At 35.1% G+C, this 18,052-nt stretch overlaps 3 protein-coding genes across 7 annotated transcripts; 1 reads left to right on the top strand and 2 right to left on the bottom strand.

Moving 5' to 3' along the window:
* Positions 1 to 200: 200 nt before the first annotated feature.
* Stim (stromal interaction molecule) lies at positions 201 to 8,740 on the bottom strand. Of its 3 annotated transcripts, none has more exons than XM_090175522.1 (11): positions 7,960 to 8,740; positions 6,647 to 6,750; positions 5,739 to 5,853; positions 5,543 to 5,654; positions 5,265 to 5,380; positions 4,560 to 5,089; positions 4,394 to 4,494; positions 4,238 to 4,335; positions 3,656 to 3,760; positions 2,416 to 2,764; positions 201 to 2,186 (listed from the first exon to the last, which is right to left on the bottom strand). In XM_090175522.1, the coding sequence occupies exons 1-11, from the start codon at positions 8,285 to 8,287 to the stop codon at positions 1,694 to 1,696; spliced, it is 2,451 nt and encodes an 816-aa protein (XP_090031648.1). In that variant the 5' UTR covers positions 8,288 to 8,740; the 3' UTR covers positions 201 to 1,693. The 3 variants fall into 3 exon arrangements, with proteins under 3 accessions (XP_090031648.1, XP_090031646.1, XP_090031647.1); XM_090175520.1 differs by having other exon boundaries at positions 3,656 to 3,787; positions 4,160 to 4,335; positions 7,960 to 8,739; XM_090175521.1 differs by having other exon boundaries at positions 4,160 to 4,335; positions 7,960 to 8,739.
* On the top strand, positions 8,473 to 10,021 carry LOC149945512 (steroid receptor RNA activator 1-like). 2 transcript variants are annotated; one of them, XM_090175525.1, is made up of 6 exons: positions 8,473 to 8,602; positions 8,857 to 8,979; positions 9,047 to 9,315; positions 9,378 to 9,486; positions 9,544 to 9,614; positions 9,703 to 10,021. In XM_090175525.1, exons 1-6 carry the CDS (start codon positions 8,584 to 8,586, stop codon positions 9,778 to 9,780), a joined length of 669 nt encoding a protein of 222 aa, XP_090031651.1. In that variant the 5' UTR covers positions 8,473 to 8,583; the 3' UTR covers positions 9,781 to 10,021. The 2 variants fall into 2 exon arrangements, with proteins under 2 accessions (XP_090031651.1, XP_090031650.1); XM_090175524.1 differs by having other exon boundaries at positions 8,857 to 8,988.
* Positions 9,981 to 16,891, bottom strand: crm (cramped chromatin regulator). Of its 2 annotated transcripts, XM_090175519.1 has the most exons (18): positions 16,322 to 16,891; positions 15,516 to 15,889; positions 15,172 to 15,272; positions 14,955 to 15,108; positions 14,771 to 14,897; positions 14,624 to 14,709; positions 14,362 to 14,558; positions 13,755 to 14,291; positions 13,334 to 13,687; positions 13,076 to 13,270; positions 12,641 to 13,003; positions 12,361 to 12,574; positions 12,002 to 12,294; positions 11,726 to 11,936; positions 11,580 to 11,648; positions 11,332 to 11,522; positions 11,152 to 11,268; positions 9,981 to 10,398 (listed from the first exon to the last, which is right to left on the bottom strand). In XM_090175519.1, the coding sequence occupies exons 1-18, from the start codon at positions 16,378 to 16,380 to the stop codon at positions 10,285 to 10,287; spliced, it is 3,756 nt and encodes a 1,251-aa protein (XP_090031645.1). In that variant the 5' UTR covers positions 16,381 to 16,891; the 3' UTR covers positions 9,981 to 10,284. The 2 variants fall into 2 exon arrangements, with proteins under 2 accessions (XP_090031645.1, XP_090031644.1); XM_090175518.1 differs by having other exon boundaries at positions 14,771 to 15,108.
* Between the last annotated feature and the right edge of the window lie 1,161 nt (positions 16,892 to 18,052).

The raw sequence follows: 18,052 nt of genomic DNA, 5'->3' as shown, positions 1-18,052 counted from the left end.
TGCATTAACATTTTTTTTAAATTACCTCAACATCTTTTTTTTTTCAACCTACATTATTTAAAAGGTATATTTGGATTGTAAATTAACATATTTACAAGTAAATGCAGCTTTTTAAGCTTTTTCAAAAACAGCAATAACAATCCTTAAGTTTTAATTTATACAAGTCTGGGGGAAGTTGGCAATTCAACTTGATCGCTAAGTTTTATTTTCACTTTAAAACTTTCCCAACCAACAAATACAAAAACCTTTTTATATACAGGGATTTACACATTGTTCAAATGATAAATAATTTGATATATTTCAGGGAAAATTTGGTGGGATGTTTTATAATAATTGATAAACCAATATATATCTATTATACAACTGTCTAAAATGCTCTTTCTATTTGGAAACAGTTATTTTGCTGTTAAGCACATTCTATTTGAAATTATAATGTCAACAAATATTTAAAGGCTATCATAAAATAGAGATCTATTAGATAAAAATTTACAGTGTTTAACTTAATTGCATTGAAGGAGTGCGTTACAATGAATTCTTTAAAACTAAAAATCAAAACAAAGTACATTGTTGATTTTTAAATAATTTGAAAATTTACAATTAATCGTTATTGAAATGAATGAATTATAATACCCTGTAGAAGGTTCTATTTCAGAAAATGCGATACTCAGTAGAAGACTGGGTTTTTGCAAATTTTTCAAGCACAGTTAAAATGCATTTGTGGAAGATAAATATAGGAAAATACAAAATTAGGTTTATAGACGGGCACATAAACGCATTTCAGTCTGACCATTCAACAGAGAACAGAATTCATTGCCTTCATTATAAACATTTTTATAATGGAGGCACTGGTGAATTTCAAAAATTTAATCACAAATATTGGTTTGAGTAAAAGGTTTAGCACGCATCATAGTACCATTGGTATTTCTCACTGATCCCAATTAATTAAAAACCTATGAAATCAAGGGTTTCATGATATCAATCAAAATAGATAGATCTATTTGTGCTTATATTTGGGCTGGAAAGTTTCTATCTATACTTTTATATTATTGCCTTTAGTTAGTTAATAATCCCTTGAAATCAACAGTTTTTGTATTTGTTGGGAAAGTAACTTGAATACATAAGTATATATTCAATATAATAAAGGGTCATTAACTTAACATATCTAAAAAAATTTAAAGCTATAAACTAGTTTAAAATACTTAATGGAAATTCACTATCCACTTCTGGCATTAATGCCATTAACCATTGTATAATGTTATTATAAAATAAAAATCAAGTCTAAAAGGAGACAACGGATACGCAAAAGAAATAGGCTTGGGAGGGAAACAAATTTAAGTTAAAACTACAAAGATTCGGGGGACACCCGAGCTTTAGTAGTTTTCTTTGAGAATACCCTTAATAAATTTAATACATGTAAAATATAAAAAAGGACCCTGGTATATGCAAAAAACCTGTCGGAAAAATATATCGAAGGAAATTGATCTTACTTCCTTTTGAAGAATCACATTTCTTATAAATTTTTTCGCACAAAAACTCGGCCTGCTTCACTTGGAACTTCTGCGAAGTATTTCGGACTACATCCAACGGATTGTACTTTATAGTATCTCTCACTCTGAAAAACTTTCTTACAAAGCACCAAAAATATAACTTTTCTTCACTTTATATCCACAACAAAAATTAAAAAAATCTTTCATCATGGAGATTTTTTCTTCTTTAATTTAGATAATAAAGAAGTTTTCTTTTTCTCTTTACGACTATCACTATCTTCTACTGAAGCTGAGTCCGTAGAATTTTCTTCTTCTAATGTAGGAGGAGGGTTTGAAGATAACCCATGACGTAAAGCGGATATAATATTTCCTTTCTTGCGTCGGCCAGTGACACTTCCTCCCCCACTAGAAGAAACAGAGCCACTGGGAGAAATTTGGCCCGTGACTTTGGATGGACCATCCCAGGAATCTGTTGAATCTGCGTGCGTTAACTGACTGGATGATATATGGGAACTTTCCGGCCAAAACAAAGGCTTAGAAACAGTCGCGTTAGTTGCTGAAGAAGATGAGGAGGAAGAACTCTGCTGATAAAAAGGGGAATGATGAGGAGCTGCTGGGTTATACTGAGGCTGATCTTGGCTATAACATTTTAACATTCGGCCTCTGCCAATCGTTGCTGTTGGTGGGACAGCTTTCGGACTACGTAAAATAATAAAAAAATTAATAAGAAATCATTTACATAACAGGCACCACTACTAAGGAACAAATTTCAACATGCAACAAACTATTACTGGATTAATATAGAGTTACTACGTTTATAAAAGATAATCAATTAGAGTGGCGTAAGTAATATTTTGCGCATAGCACCCGGGACCAGCCACGTACTGCCTCTGTGAAAAAGTATTGGAGAAGAGTGTGATCAAATTACCTATCTTCACCCACTATAAAAGTGGCCCTATCTTCGGGCGGAGCGGAAGAAGCGCGTCCACCATTGGTAGGGGAAGTAGTAGTAACAGTAAGGGTGGCTCCTTTGACCTCTTCGCTATTATCATCCAGCTCTTCATTATCCACCTCATCATCCGTGGCCTCTTCTTCATCAAGCTGATGAAGTTGAGAACCAGAGGCAGCTGGTGGCTGACTCTTGCTCTCAGAACTCAGTGAGTTGGTTGACCCGAGCCGGCCCCCAGCGAATTGAGCATGCTCGCGTCGTAGCTCTGAAACAACTCCTGGTGCTGGTAAATGAGCATTTACGTAGCCAGGCATTGTTATAACTGAGCCTAACATACAAGCAAATGTAAAAATGTATTAGCTAATTTTAACACCAAAGCGTTTTCGTTTCATAAGCAAAAATGAAATTTAACGAATAAAAATTACCAACTAATATATTTACTATTTAGATACTAAAGAATTATTGAAAGAATTATTATTAAGGTGTTATATTGGTAGTAGTTAGATTAATTTTCTAAAAATACCATCATAGGTATGCCTAAATTTAACCAGGAAATATGAGAGTAAAGAAACCAAAATAAACACATGAAGAGGACATAAAAAGTTCCTCACCATTACTATAAGTCAATTCTACACCAGTAAGTACAGGATTGAGTTGAGATTGTAGGAGACTAGAAGAAGCATTAGAGCCAATGGAGGTAATGCTTCCTCTAGCGCTCCGAGAAGAGAGATACGCGGGATTTGATTGACACTGAACGCCGCACTTCAGGCAAGCGGGTGGAACGGACGCCAAGAAGAGGGCTGCCGAGCGGTGTACCAACTGCTGCACTGGACAGTGTCACATAGGTTAAAGAAACAACCAGGCAAAAAGTACCAGCCCCACGGTGTCAACAGAGCCACATTCCAAATAGGTCCACAGTCAGAGTCATTTCATTTTTTAAAGTGTTAAAAAGAATTTTGGAAAAGAAGAGACAGAAAATGGTTGGGTTTTGTGAGGTATTACAGCAAAGTTAAGAGAAAAAACCCATTACCAATTAGTAAAGTTAAAACTGTACAAAGACAAAAGCACTACACACTACAAAAGCCTGCTACTTATTGAAACCGTAAATGTTTTCAATATGGGCTATTTATTGAAATTAAATAGCTGTGTGCACATGCATGTAGCATAAAAAAATCTGGATTATGAGAATGAGAAAACGCTAAAAATACTGATGCTTAACCTGCTGAAGTGCCCCCAATTAAAGGTTGATTTGGAGGGGCGCCTGTCACGGTTTCATCTTCCAGCAAAGTACCTTCGCTACAACTGCGGGACATGTTGCTCCTCGCTGCAATAAAACGTTTCAATTTTGAATCTATAAAAAGATCCAAACAAATTTAGTTATATTTCAAGCAATGAAATGGTTTGGCCAGAGTTCCTCAAGGTTTACAATTTCAGAAGAGAAGATGAAGACGGAAGGAAAGGGGGTTAAGGTACTATTCACTAAGTGCTAAATGAATCTATCATCTACTCTTAACAAAAATACGCAAAAACAGAAAACATTAATATATTAACTTAAAATGTCTAAAATAGCCTAAATTTCTATTGTGTCCTACATACATGTATGTTTTTAAATTAGAAGTGTGTTGTATGTTCCAAAAAAGTGATAGAGAACAAAACCACCAAAGAATATACCATAAATACAAAAAGCTTTCCGCTACATTGCGTAGCAGCCCCCACCCCTAACCTGAATAATGTCCCAGTGTTGATGTGCTCCCATTGGCTATTGGTGTACCCCTGAGGATGGCCTCCAATTGATGCAGACCTGGGTTCATCACTATGGGAAAACCACATAGTAGTTCAATCTGCCTCCACCTATGAAGCCTTTCTTGAAGATCTTTCGTAACTTCAGACAGGGCCGCCCTAAAGAAAATTAATTATTAAGTTTACTGAATATCAGTAGCAACACAAATTTTCATACCTAGCTTGTAAAATACGATTATCTACATCATCTATGACTCCACCATGAGCTATTCTGAATGTTCCAAGAAAGCTTGACCTCCTTTTTCTAATCTTTTCACACTACAGGATATATTTCATACGTAACCAACATGGAATGAAGCGTTTTTATTAATTCAGATTCTCACCCCTTCTTTGGCTGAGAGTAACTGTTGTTCTGCGTTAGATTTTTTCAAATTGTAATGCTTCTGCTCAAGTTCGTGAGTAAGCTGCAACCAGTGTTGGAGTGCGGCTGGAGCAGACCACGTTGATCGAGATTCAAAGTCTTGTTCCATTCTAGTGAGCTGCTCTTTCGTTCTTCTCAGTTCATCTTCCAATTCCAATCTTTTGGATATTTCTTCCTCAGGGGTTGACATTCCACTTTGAAGAGCATTTAAATCTCCATTTGTAGCTGCTTCACGTATACGGCTAGATTCCCTTCCGGAACGCATGAGGGAATGTTCTTGAATTTTACGTTGCATGTTCTCTTCCCTAGCCTTATCCAGTTCTCTGGCCAGAACTTCGAGAGCTTCTTCCGCATGCTGCAAACTTTCCATGTCCTTCATCATCTTTTTCATGTGATTTTGAGAATGTTTGTGCTGGATATACGCAAACCAAACGCCGCCAATGGCAATGACCAACAGCAAAACCAGTATACTATCCTTTACATAATTGTGATCTGTAGAATTTTGATATATTGAATTGCGAATATAGTTTAAAAATAGAGTAGGCTTAAAATAATGGCTTGTGATTTGAATGGGGAACACCTACACCTCTAAGTTGGGAGTAAAAGCTGTTGCTTTGTTTATAAAATATAAATTGGGGAAGTGATTGAAATACTAAAACTGACTTACGTTTAGGTGGTCCAAAAAGAACCACATCCATCGCTTTAAGAGCTAATTTTTGTTTATGTCGGTGATCTTTAATACCCAAGACCTGGGTAAGATACTGCATATTTGGAACGGCCATCCTTAAGTGGGAAAAAAAAAGAAGGAATTTGAAGAAAAAACCTTTTTAAAAATATATTTAAGAGGATTAGTGTGAAAATAAACACAAAGAAGCTGAAGAGTTCCCTTACTGCCGTTGGGATGACAGAAATTACCCTGATAAGATCAAATTGAAAGACGCTCACCTCGGAAGTGTCGAACCATTTACGTGATGATCTTGGAAGACTTGAGCATATTGAGGTAGCTCCACATTTTGCACCAACCACTGAATTGTTTGCTCCGTTGTCCAATTATGAACTAATTAAGATGTGAAAATTAAAACTAATGTATTATAATTTCTAGTTCATAAAACCAATTTTATTTTTAGACTTTTTAGCGCACCTTCAGACATTTTCCACGCTCTCCATAATTCATCCACACTAATATGTTTGTCATTGCCATGGAAAGTTTTTTGACGTTCATAACCATTTTCATATTGCAGTTCATCTCTCAGAAACTATATCAACATAATATTTATAGATTAGATGTATATCGCTTGGAATATAAATAAACTAAGCCCTAACAATTAATTAACACGCGTATCTACATCAACACATGTGAAATTTTCTAGCCGTCAAATTCCTATAGTGACATACCTAAGTTGCTTATCTATATATGCTTCCTTAAATCTTATCTAAGTATAACAACATTTTCCCTATGAATTACTAACACTAGATTATTGCTTAACAAAATAATTATTTCTAAAGAGTTGTTGAAAAATACAGATATTCCAAATACATGTACTATACTGTAAAGTGGACCAGAGTCAAGCTATAACCTGATTTAGTTTCAGAAAATAAAATATATTTCGTAATACTGAGAAATGTACAAGTATGTATACACTTTAGTAAGTAGGCCACACTAAATGTGTGCGTTTTCATATGGATTTCAAAAACATATTATTGGAAGTACCTTAATTTTTACAGTACCATTGCAATAAATTCACAGTCATATCCTTTTTCTATGTCTATTAAACTGAATATTAACAACCACATAAGATTTGAACACCATTTTATATTATTTGGGAATGATTTTAAGCATTGAATTTTTAATATTAATATCCCAAATCTATAAAATTTAGAAAAAATATTGAGAATAATGACATATTATAAGAATATATTAGGTTAACAAAACAAATAATGGGGTTGCGTAATATGATATAGGTAGGTGTACATGTAAGAAATTTCAATGTCTAAACTCTAAAGCACAGTAAGTGACACTCTCAACACTCTAGAAAGAAAAATTTCTACCTCATCACTTTCAGACACATCAATATTTCCATTCGCATCATCATCCAATTGTCTATGTAGAAAACTGATTGCTTCAAAGCTATGCTCATCCTCATGTGTCATAACTGAAAAGATTTGAGTTAGATAAGCTATGTATTTACTATAATATTACTGGGTGTGTGGGACGGTGAAATTAAATTTAATCAAGTACAAATTGGCCAAGATGTTTTTAGTAGACCCCGAAAAAAAATATTCAACCTACATGTTAAGTATATCTAACACAGTATGACAATATTGTTACAAATAAGTCAACGTCTAAAAGCTTATAAGCCACTGGCACAAAATTTTGATTTGCAATTTAAATCCAGACCTTTGTCTAGACCTATATAAAATGTTTGAGTTCATAAAACGGGAAAGCTAAAAAGTAAAGATTATATTATGATTTTCGGATAAAAAATGCTTTTATGAAGAAATATTGTAAAGATAGGTTTTCTGCAGCATACAATTTTTTTGGAATGATTCCAGAAACCCCAACCTTAACACAAATAACTGACATATATCTTTCCTTGTGATGCAAAATGTAGTTTGTCCCCAGCATTAGTATATTTATTGCCAATTTATCTGATAAAATAAATAATTAGCGAGTCTTAAATTTGGATTATCACTGTATGGTTTATACGTGTAAGATTATTGCTAATGAAGCGTAAAATGTATCAGAGGAAAGGCATATCTAATTGCTTTTACTCAGTTTCATTAAAAATTATTAAAGAAAAAAAATGGCAAAGTAGTTTAAAATACAGAAATGTGACAATTAAAAATACTATCAATAAATCAAATGCTTAGTAATAGTACAAGTATCATCATAAACTGCCAACACTAAAGAACTACATTAGGCTATAGAGGAAATTTTAAGCTGCATGCCTACACAAAATTGTAAAGACTACAAACATGACTGCAAAGTAAATTGTGGTTTCATTTTCATAACTTCTGTTCGCTAATAAAAACTAGCTTCATAATTATGTAAAATAGATGGAAAAAATAGTGGGTTACAAACTTTTAACAAGTCTTGACAGGTGGGGCTTTTAGTACCATCCAAGGTTTTTAATTTTAACCAAATTAAGCTCAACACTGGTGTACTTTTTTACATGTGCGGGTATATACAGTGCAATAGAAATTAGATAGGTTAAGATAGGGGCAAGATCATTCCCCTTTGATATTATATATACAATGCCATGACCAGTAGACCAACCCCTTCAAAATGTATATAATATAGAAAGTCAGCCATAACTTTTTTAATTGTACTTATTCTGTTGAAATGAATGAAAACATATTACCAAATCTTGAGTGTTTATCACTTTCATCTTCCTTCTTCTCATCAGACTTAATGGCTTTAGTATCACTCGAATGTAAAGAACTTTTAGTACCGGGTGTTTTAGATGGAATACCACCGGGGCAGGAATTTTTGGAACATGTATCCTCTATCGGTGGAGTTTGTGTGAGAGTTTCAACTAACTTTTCTTTAGAAGCACTTTTGCTTGATAAAGAGGAACTTGCGCTCAACCGTTTAAACTTGAGGCCATCAACCGATTTACCCCATAATAAAATTATAAGAAGGCTAGCACTAAGGATCACATGAGTTAATGACAGTACTTTCACTTTCATTGCAGCAAATGCAAAAAACTTTACAGTCGGCACCTCAAGCCTTTGCCAAGAATCTTATCAAAGAAACCGTTGTTTCACAATTACTTAATGACATAAGGCCTTAAAAATCTTGCATATTGTATTTTATCAATGTACGAGCAAACGATTTTTTAACAAACATTAATAAAATCTATAAATTATATATTAATTTGGGTTAAATTACCGGAGAGATGCGTCAAGGCTGCCTCTTGAATTATTTCGAAGCTCTCGTAAGAGCTAATTGGCTTATACCTTCACGTGATCCACTTTGAACTAAAATGGCTGCTCTCGGACCTGGTGAGCTATGGCGCTCCTTTCCTTCGTAATTTAAGTGTTAAATGCTTTTTCCAAGTTATGATATGATAATAAAGTAGTTAAATAGCTGATTTCACTAATAAATTTTACTTGCGGTTCAGATTGAAACCTAATACTAATTTATAGCATTAAAAAAATACAAAACTAACTAAGCCTTGGATCTTTTATGAACTTTTCATAAGTGCCATCTACCATGTGAATAGACTTTATAAATAGAAAGTAATCTTAATTTATAGGAAATCATGAGAGAGCATGGAATGATCCACCAGTTTTTTCATATGAAAGCACTCAAGCATCTGTTCCTCGAAGGGGACTGTTATCCGGTAGAATACGCTACCCTTTACCACCAGCACCCATAGGTAATTTAGGTATAACCCAAACTAATCTATAATAACCCAAATGTTAGTTCAAAATTTTTAATTCTAGGTAGTTTAGTGCCTGTCAGTGGTTTGACTGAAAATGCTCTACCGGTTGGAGAAGGTGGTGTGGTTATTTTACCACCCAAATTAAATACAGATGTGCCTTCAACATGCCCTGCAATTTTATTTCCTCCTTCAGGGCAGGGAACTTGCCTTACATCTAAAACAGATGAGAAAATGGAAGACACTAAAGAAATCCTTGATGATGAGATCATGCATAATAAGAGCATGGAAATATTGAATAATTACATGAAATCATGTTCTTCCCATATGGCAGTAAATATCTTTTATAGTCTACACCAATCAATGAAACCGATATAAAAACATCATTTATGTAGCCACGAGTTCGTGATGATGTATCAAAAAGGCTATCTATACTAAGTACATGGTGGACTGGTGACAAACTGTGTTCAGCTGTTAAAAAAAATGTCTATATTCTTGCCAAAGGTAGCAATGCAGTTTAATATAATTCTTTAAAATTTAATTATAATTTAACCCTGGCAGCGATGGAAAAAGAAGATTGGGAAGAAGCCCACAAATTACACTTAAGTTTAATGGTTGACTACGTTAGTGAGGTAAACTGAGGTCAATGACCTATTAAAAAACTTCTCAAAATGTTGAAAATTACAAGAGTCTAATTTGTATACCTGTCTTTAAAAAAAGGTTAGCCAATGGATGGTCGGTATCAAGCATATAATCAACGAGTGTCGCCAACATACTAAAAAAACTGAAGATAATTAAACTTGAAATGATTTAGTTTTGGACTGTTTTGATCAAATTGTGTAGATAAAGGTTACATTTTAATTTAATTAACCAATCTTTATTTTTATAGTATTGAAACGAAATAATTTGATTTGTACATTAATTGGCCTCATTTGGTTTAGAGAAAATATTATTTACTGTAAACTATTTTATTTTCTAAAATATTGTATATTTAGGTGTCATTTATGCTTGTTCAAAATTAAATTGCTACATATTTAAATTTTTCTAATTATACTCCAAAAACAATATAAAAATTTGCAGAGAAACTTGATAAAATGATTTTAACGAATACCCCCAGTAACTTTATACTATTTTTAATGTTAAGGCATGCACAATTGTTACTATTGCGTATAAAAAACTATTATTGCCATTAAATATAAAAAATTTACATGTCTATTTACAAATCAAAGTAGGGGCATAAATACTTAATTATAATACCTTAAGCTTTGTTATTTTGGGAACCGAATGGACCACTCAAATGTTTCAAGTGCACTTGTTCTCAGTGGCAGTGGAGGCAATTTGAGCTGCCAAGTCAGCAAACTTGGCTACGTAATCGACACTGCTCTCATTAATTAGGCACTGGAGATTGTTATCAACCTACAATTAAAAAAATCATGAAATTTATACCCTAAAAATTAGGCATGTGCAAGACTTGATTTACGGTTTTCTAGCAGAGCTTCGAGAAAAATTTCACTTTTAGATTATCAAGTCGAGCTTTGAAATTTTATCAACCTTTTAGGCTCGGCTTAAAAACTTTGTTTTAGAGTACTCAAATAATTAGGCTTAGCTTAAAAAGAGGGTTTCAAGTACTCTAATAATTATGCTTAGCTCTATAAAGGGGGGTTTTGAGTACTATATGATAGATTTAGCTTAAAAGGCTCTGAATAATTGGGTTTATTAAGTAAAACATTTTTCAAAAATTAAGAATATTTACTGCCCGAGCTTGTACATTTATTTGAAGCCATATTTGTGAAGTCTAAATTAATAACTAGCCATACAAGGGATTAACAACTAGAAAATAATAGACTGATGAACCGCCAAACAACTGAAAATAAACAGCTAGGGCACCCTACATTATGTAATTTATGGTTTTGGTTTCATTTTATACATTTAAAATCAGTGACCAATCAGAAACCACTAAGACTTTTACCTCGCCCAATAAGAGATCTTAAGGCAGGACCAAACGGAATATTTTAGTAGCTTTTCCTGCATTTTTAATGTCTCTGGTAAGAATAATAGATTTGAGTACTTGAAAGTTGTTTTTTCAACTAAGGCTTTTTGATTGACTACTTGAACGAAATTGAGTACTCGCACATGCCTACTTAAAATCCAACTAAATATTATAATTACATCTGGCCCAAGTCTAGACATGGCATCTAAAGTTGACCCATCCGAAGGACCACACTGAATATTTTTTACTGGGGACTCGAACGTGTTTAAAAGACTACTCAAGGAGAAATCAGAACTCTGAAAATTAAATAAGAGATAAATTAGCATAATCACCCTCTATATTGTTAAATTTTAACTTACCTCCCCATTAAGCCAGTTAGTTTCGGGACCAGGAGAATTTACTTTAAACCCACTTCCATTAGGAGAGAGAGGCGGAGTTTCTTGAACTCTGTTGGAAACTAAAGGATCGTTATCACTTGTGCGAGCTTGTTTAATGAGTGGTGATAAGTGGGTATTGGAAGAACCGCTTTTAGTAGAAAGGCCAAAAGTACCTGCGAAAGAGGATTAGAGTTAATTTAAAACTTAAGTGATTAAAGTGGAATACCTACTTGAAATAGTGGAATTTGAATTAAAATCTAATAGATGATCTGGTTCCGGATGAGGGATTTGATTTAAGCCTGAAATAGATATTTAAATATTGACCATTACTAGGGGAGTGAGAGCGATTAAGCCTACATCATGGTATATAATTTACCTTCACTTAAATCCAATAAGGAACATATGTTAGGGGTAAAGCTCGTGCTTTGAGATGAAGACTGAGAAGGAATTTGAAGAGAACTCGTAATGCTTGGTGCCTCTGGAATAGAAATTTGTGGTGGGGAATTGCCACTTCTAGTGGTAATACACAAGTTCCCAATTGTTTGCTGCATCTGACCATCATTTGTTATCACATTTAAAGATATGGGCTACACGAAAAAAATAAATTGAATGATCAATAACAAAAATTTTGAAATAAAAAAGCAATACATACGCTGATACTGATTTTCGGGTTTCGCGTCCCATCTAAGGGCGTTTGAAGAGAGAGCAATGCATTTTCAGATATCCTAACATTGTCCGCGGAATTGCTAACTGCTAAAGTTGAAGGCGTAATCACAGACTGAACAGTTGTCACAACTGCATGAGAGGCGGGGTTGGATATAACAGTGCGATTCGTACTTGCGCCGACTAAAACTCGAGGTGTCAAACTGGCTGTAGGAAACATCAACCCTCTGGGAGTAGGTGCAACTGGGTTTAAAATCTGCACCGGAGTTAGCCCAATTGCGGCTAAATTGTGATAAACCTTCATTATTACTAATTTGTACAAAATTTTGTCATCACTGAAAAATTTACATTTAGATAAGACAGTTTGCTGTTTTGGTAAAATTATCTTCTTAACACCACCGACATTTGTGACAGTTAGTGGAGAAAGAGAACCACCTGAAGGCAGCAGATGAACAACTGTCATCCCCGAATTATCAGCCGTTGAAGGTAACAACGGCCTAGGCACTACCAAACTACGCCTGTTCCTAGAACGATTATTACGCCGTTGCAAATCCACTAATTTCTGTAAATGACAAAAGAAAATTTTAACATAGTAACTTTCAATGAATTTTAATTCACTTCAACTTACATCTAACTGTTGCATCACACTATCATTTCGAGGATTTGATGTAGAAATTTTGAAAGGTCTCGGAGCTGTTCTGACGGGCATGGCAAATTGATGCTTGTCTACACTGACAGTTTCACAAACGGCAATTCTATTTAAGGTAGGTACAGATGCGATGACAGGCTGGGCAACCGGGTCAGATGGTCTTTCCGCAGCGATTAAGGTAGCATTGACTTCAGTATTAACACATTTATTAGCTTTTGCATTATTAGCCGCCTTGCCAGCTCCCTGATTTCTTGCATTGGCCCGAGTACCTCCTGTACTTTTAGACTGAGTAGGAGTCGCAGTTGATTTGGACTGAACACGTGTGGTAGGAGAGATGGGAGTCTACAAAACAGATAGTGTGGTTTAAGAAAAACATCCCTTAAATAAGCAGTATGACTATGTATTTAAACTAACAGGTTTAGTTTTAAAATCAGTGAAATAATGAGATGCGACTGAAACAAGGCTATTAAGAATCTCTGCCAAATGATGAACGCGTAAATTTTTTGGAATTCTGACAGCTTCAAGCTCTGAATCAGGCATCACTTTAACTTGCGGGTCACCCAGAACTTCAAAATCGTATTCCAGTACAATTTTCTCAGGATGATTTAGCTGGAAAATTTAATTATGTTGAAAAACGTCAAAATTCAGACAGAGGAGTTTATAATGAGTCACCATAAGATAAAGTTCCCCGATAGTGAGCATCCGGCACTCTTCACGGGTCCAGCCTTTTCTTATTTTATTCATCAGTTCTTCTTTCTTCTTATTTATCTTCTCCTGGTCTTCAGCCCGTTTATTATCATCTTCAGCGTCAAGTTTCTTCTCTGGGTCATTTACCGATTCAATTTCTTTGTTATCCTCAGATTCAGTTAGACTTAAAAACTGTCCAAAAGTTAAGTTTTTATTTTCACTTTGGTTGGCAAGAAAGAGATCAAGGGCAGCGGGACAAGTATTCTCAGACGTTTTCTCAGGTGCGCTTGAAACACACGGTGATTCATCTTGCTCTATATTCTTAATTGGTTCGGCCTCCTAAAATTATAAAAGTTTCTTTCGAGGTGAATTCTCAAGTAACACTTATATTACGCAATAAACCTACATTAGGTTTACTCTCTAATGCGGATACATCCCCATCAGCGGGAGTGATAGACTGAATCATATTTTTGAGCAAAGATAGAGATCTTTCGGCTTCAATCTCTGGGTCATTTGAAGCGCAACTGTCTTCTCGCACAATTCCCGTTTCTTCCAGCTCCTCCACACCTTTTGCGTCAGTTTCTTCCGGGTCACCAGGTTTCTTTTCAAGTTTCTTAGCATCAGAGTTTAACTCTGCGCAAATTTCCTCCGGAGTTTGGGAACTTATTTTGTTCTGCATGGCATTCAAGGGCAAAATTCTAGTTCGAACTGGTTTCTTTGGTTTACCAGCATCTTTAGCGCTTTCTTTTAACTGTTCACTCATCGCTAAGCCTTTGATATAGTTGTCTAAACACACATCTTCGCTACAAGCCGTATCTATGGACGTTACTGACAGCATACAAAGAGTGACATCCTTTAACAAGAAAACCCTGATGTTGGGCATTTTCTCAGTTGGGATTGATGAAGGAGCTAATTCAGGCATGGTTTCAAAGATCTTCTCTTTCTGAAGCGTCGTGTATTAAAGAATTCCAACAAAGGATTTTGCGTCATTTCACATTTAATAAAAAGGATACTTGTCGTAACCTATAAGGTTTCCACCTTTTTTCCATATAAGCTAATAAAGTTGATAATCTCTTGTGAAGTCCAATTTTTGTCTTGACTCTGGGATTATGCGCCATGTTTTGAACACGCATCCAGGCTGCGTTGGTCTTTGGTCTAAATTCAACTTCAATCTCCTTTGGAAGCCTTGGTATTTCGGGTTCTTTGGTATCTAAAATTCACGAAAAACAATGTCTTCTTATAAAACTCGAAAATGGAGAAAAATAAACCAATTACCTTCAATCTTGTTCAACTTTTTTAACGCTCTACACACAGGCGTACGCACTTTCAATTTCTTTCCTTTGTACTTGAATGTAGTCTCTCTAGAGTTAAAAAAAAAGGTATCTCTTAGTTTGTTGACGTGATTTAATAAATCATTCTTACCCTCTAGTAACAAGTTCATTGAGTTTCTGTTGATTTTTCACATTTAATAATCCGCAACCTCCTTTCTTTTTCCGCAACTCAGCGTAATTAACAAGACCATATAATTCTAGAGTTGGTTTCTTTATATCTAAAATGGAAATAAAATTAACTTTCCAGAACGAAAATTTAATTAAAAATGTTTTACCCTCTCCAACATCTAAGAACTTGGCAATTTTGTGCCAGGTACGATAGTAGAAAAACCGAACTTGATCCTTGTTTTTAATCATGTTAGGTGGAAGCCCTTTCTTTTTGCTCTTCTGAGCGATATACAGTTGAATATTCTCGAAATCTTTCCCATACTTTGTGGAAAATAATCATTAGCCAACCAGTTTCATTCGCTTGTCAAAGACTGAAAAACACACCTCGCACAAAGCCTCAAAAAATGCATTTTTATCTTCGACACTCCAAAGTTCCCAGCTTCTGCGAGTTCTGAGTTGATCAGGTCTGGTGGCAACTTTTTTCCCTGAAGTAAAGGCAATGATTTGAATTTTCAAATTAAATAAACTATAGGGCACTCTGAATGTTTATTAAATAAGCTATATAATTAAAATTAATATTCAAAGGTTTGGTATCTCCGATACTATCAACTTTATTTATAACAGTTAAAGATGGGAATATTTCCTATTAATATTCCCAGTAATAAAGTTAAATAACATATTAATTGAAAAATTAAACGATAATTAAATTAACTAAGCCTTTGCCTTACCATTCTTCTTAATCTTAACAGCAGGCTGAAGACTATTCTTCCGAGACGGTTGTGCGCTATTTTTGGACGTGGCCGGTGTGGAACTCGCCGATTCCTTACGGAGACGTTTCTTGCACGGCACCCGGGCGCTACTACGAGGAACGGCGGCGGCTTTTACGTCCCCGACGGTCGGCGTAGCGGTGGCGGGAGCGTCCGTCGTGGTTGGCGGGTTCTGTTGAGGATTTCGGCCGGCACTGAGTTGAGACCGGCTACGGGTACCGCACATGACACTCGTGTTCCCCGGATCAGCGACGTTCGAAGGTCCGCCACCGACGTTACGATTGTCCGTTGCTTTGGCATCTTCACGAACCGCCACTTCCGAAGACCGCGTAGCCCTGCAGAAAATTAAATTTCTCTAGGTTGCAAACGTGACAAAGGCCGTTAAGGAATATCATTTCTTTTACCTTGGGGCTTAACACTTAAACGTGTCTAACATTACATTTAAACATTTTAGGTTAAACTAAGGGGTGTAGCGCAAAAATATTTAAAGATGGCGGATACTTAATCGGTTGTAAACATTGAACTATTTACATTGTGACCGAGTATTTTACTTAAATAGTTACCACTAAACTCTTCATTTAACTACCCATTTTACATTCCATAAAAACCGTTCCACTTCTTGTTTTAAATATATGAATAAAATAAGTAAGTTGGGTATAACGATACTGTTTAAAATGTGCTAAAATGGCGGTGTAAATTGTTGCAAAGAATGCCATACAATTACATAAATTCTAACCGTACCCAAAATAAAAATAAATTATCATTACCCGTCTTCATTCCTTTCATCTTGATTGTTTTGTTGCGCTATTCGTTTCCTTTTAACCATTGGTAAACAAAGATGGAAATGAATCTCGAATTTCTATGACCTCCACGCTCCATGCATGATGTCAACGCGAAGTGAGGCAAACCTCTCTTTGCTGGGTCCGGGCTGGAGTTGAAGACAGCGTTCTCGGCGGGCAATGGCCCAGTATTTTGGTGCACCCCTTTACAAAACCCCCCTTTAGTCTTGAACCGCACGTTTGAAAACCGAAAGACCGAATATGTATGGACGTTTTAACCAATACACATAACTGAACCAATTAATAAGTAAATAATCAAAACTTTAAGTAGCGCCTGGGCAAATAAACGTTACTCAACCTGGCCCCGTAAATTTTCCTTTGCCATAAACTTCAAACATTTTGCACATATTTATATATTGGGTAGTCCCAGAAGTCCATTCATTCAAACCAATATTAGGCGCTATATAATCATGGAACATTCACTCCTTCAAATTCTAAACCAAACTTATATCCATCATTACTCACTACTTTTATCAGTAAATTAATACAATAATTAAACCGAAATTGACTAAGAATAAACTAACAGAAATAATAATTCGCACACTCTGCAGCCCCACCTCTACTAAACCGAAAGAAAAATTACTTTTTAGACTAAAGTGAAGCAGACGCTAAATTTGTTAGATAGTAAGCGCCAAGCTCCCCTAACGGACAAGTGAAGAACTTCGAAATAAAATTTAAGTTTTGGTCATTTAATAGGCTCTATATTTCAGATCGCAAACCAACTCTAAAAAAATAATATTTCTGTTGAATTTGTAGTTGAAATACAAGTAAAACAAAAATTGACCAGGAATTTCTTAAATCACATGGTTGGTAAAATGGTGTTCAAATTTCGCGCGAAAATGTTATTTTGATACGCGACATCTAATCAAAATGGCGAAGCTACTACTTTCCGCCCTGCTGCGATTTCATTTGCTTTTCCTACTTATTCAAAATCAGTGTTGAAACATATCTCTGTGTAGTAAAACATAATAAAAAATTAACCATATTACCATATTATAAGAAAGAATTAACTATTTTGTAAATATTCAAATGTTTATTTTCATGTATTAAACAAGTTCGGTCAAGCTAAATCGAGTTTCAGGATCAGCGAAGAAAGGAGTAGGTTACAGCAGATACTAGTCTTCTTTTAACAATTTTACTAAAATATCATGGCAAGTTTTTAAAAAATTGGTCTTTCTATTTATAACAAAAACATATTAACCAACTCTGGTTTTGGCCGTTTGAAAAGTGATTTACAAAGTTACAACTTCTTTTAATTTATGTTCTTGGGATTACAGACACAACACGGACCGTTTATATAAGGTCCATGGGCACACCAAGGGTGTTGTGTTTGTATATGGCGCCCGGTTCAAGATTTTCAAAATGGCGCCCCTTATATACAAAAAAAATTATAAGTAGCTTTGATATTTTAAAGATAGGAGTGTTTTTGGCGCCCCCCTACATTAAAGGCAACTTGGCGCCCCCTACATTAAAGACAACTTGGCGCCATGCTCAAAATGTATCAACTGAAACAGGGTCGGTACGCCTCTGCACCCAGCAAAATTTGAATTTATATGAAAGACCAATCATTTTGTTAAAAGTCGTCTGAAACGCAGACTATTTTAAACCGAAAACATGAAACACGAAATTCGTCTCCATATAAATTCAAATTTAGTAGGG

This window comes from Leiobunum rupestre, chromosome 5 (genome assembly GCF_980474605.1).
Source record: "Leiobunum rupestre chromosome 5, qqLeiRupe1.1.hap1, whole genome shotgun sequence".
Classification (NCBI taxonomy): Eukaryota; Metazoa; Arthropoda; class Arachnida; order Opiliones; family Sclerosomatidae; genus Leiobunum; species Leiobunum rupestre.
Note: the sequence above shows the minus strand (reverse complement) of the source record. Positions and strands in the feature narration are given on the sequence as shown.

Excerpts from the sequence above, each read along its gene's own strand:
- Stim (XM_090175520.1), bottom strand. The coding sequence starts at position 8,287 with ATGAAAGTGAAAGTACTGTCATTAACTCATGTGATCCTTAGTGCTAGC. Across the intron at positions 5,381-5,542 it reads AATGGTTCGACACTTCCGAG|GATGGCCGTTCCAAATATGC; the intron begins GTGAGCGTCTTT and ends TTCCCACTTAAG. Across the intron at positions 3,788-4,159 it reads AACACTGGGACATTATTCAG|ATTCAAAATTGAAACGTTTT; the intron begins GTTAGGGGTGGG and ends ATCTTTTTATAG.
- LOC149945512 (XM_090175524.1), top strand. Across the intron at positions 9,316-9,377 it reads CATGTTCTTCCCATATGGCA|CCACGAGTTCGTGATGATGT; the intron begins GTAAATATCTTT and ends TCATTTATGTAG. Across the intron at positions 9,487-9,543 it reads TGTCTATATTCTTGCCAAAG|CGATGGAAAAAGAAGATTGG; the intron begins GTAGCAATGCAG and ends TAACCCTGGCAG.
- crm (XM_090175518.1), bottom strand. The coding sequence starts at position 16,380 with ATGGTTAAAAGGAAACGAATAGCGCAACAAAACAATCAAGATGAAAGG. Across the intron at positions 13,271-13,333 it reads TCGGGGAACTTTATCTTATG|CTAAATCATCCTGAGAAAAT; the intron begins GTGACTCATTAT and ends TAAATTTTCCAG. Across the intron at positions 11,649-11,725 it reads CTTATTGGATTTAAGTGAAG|GCTTAAATCAAATCCCTCAT; the intron begins GTAAATTATATA and ends TATCTATTTCAG.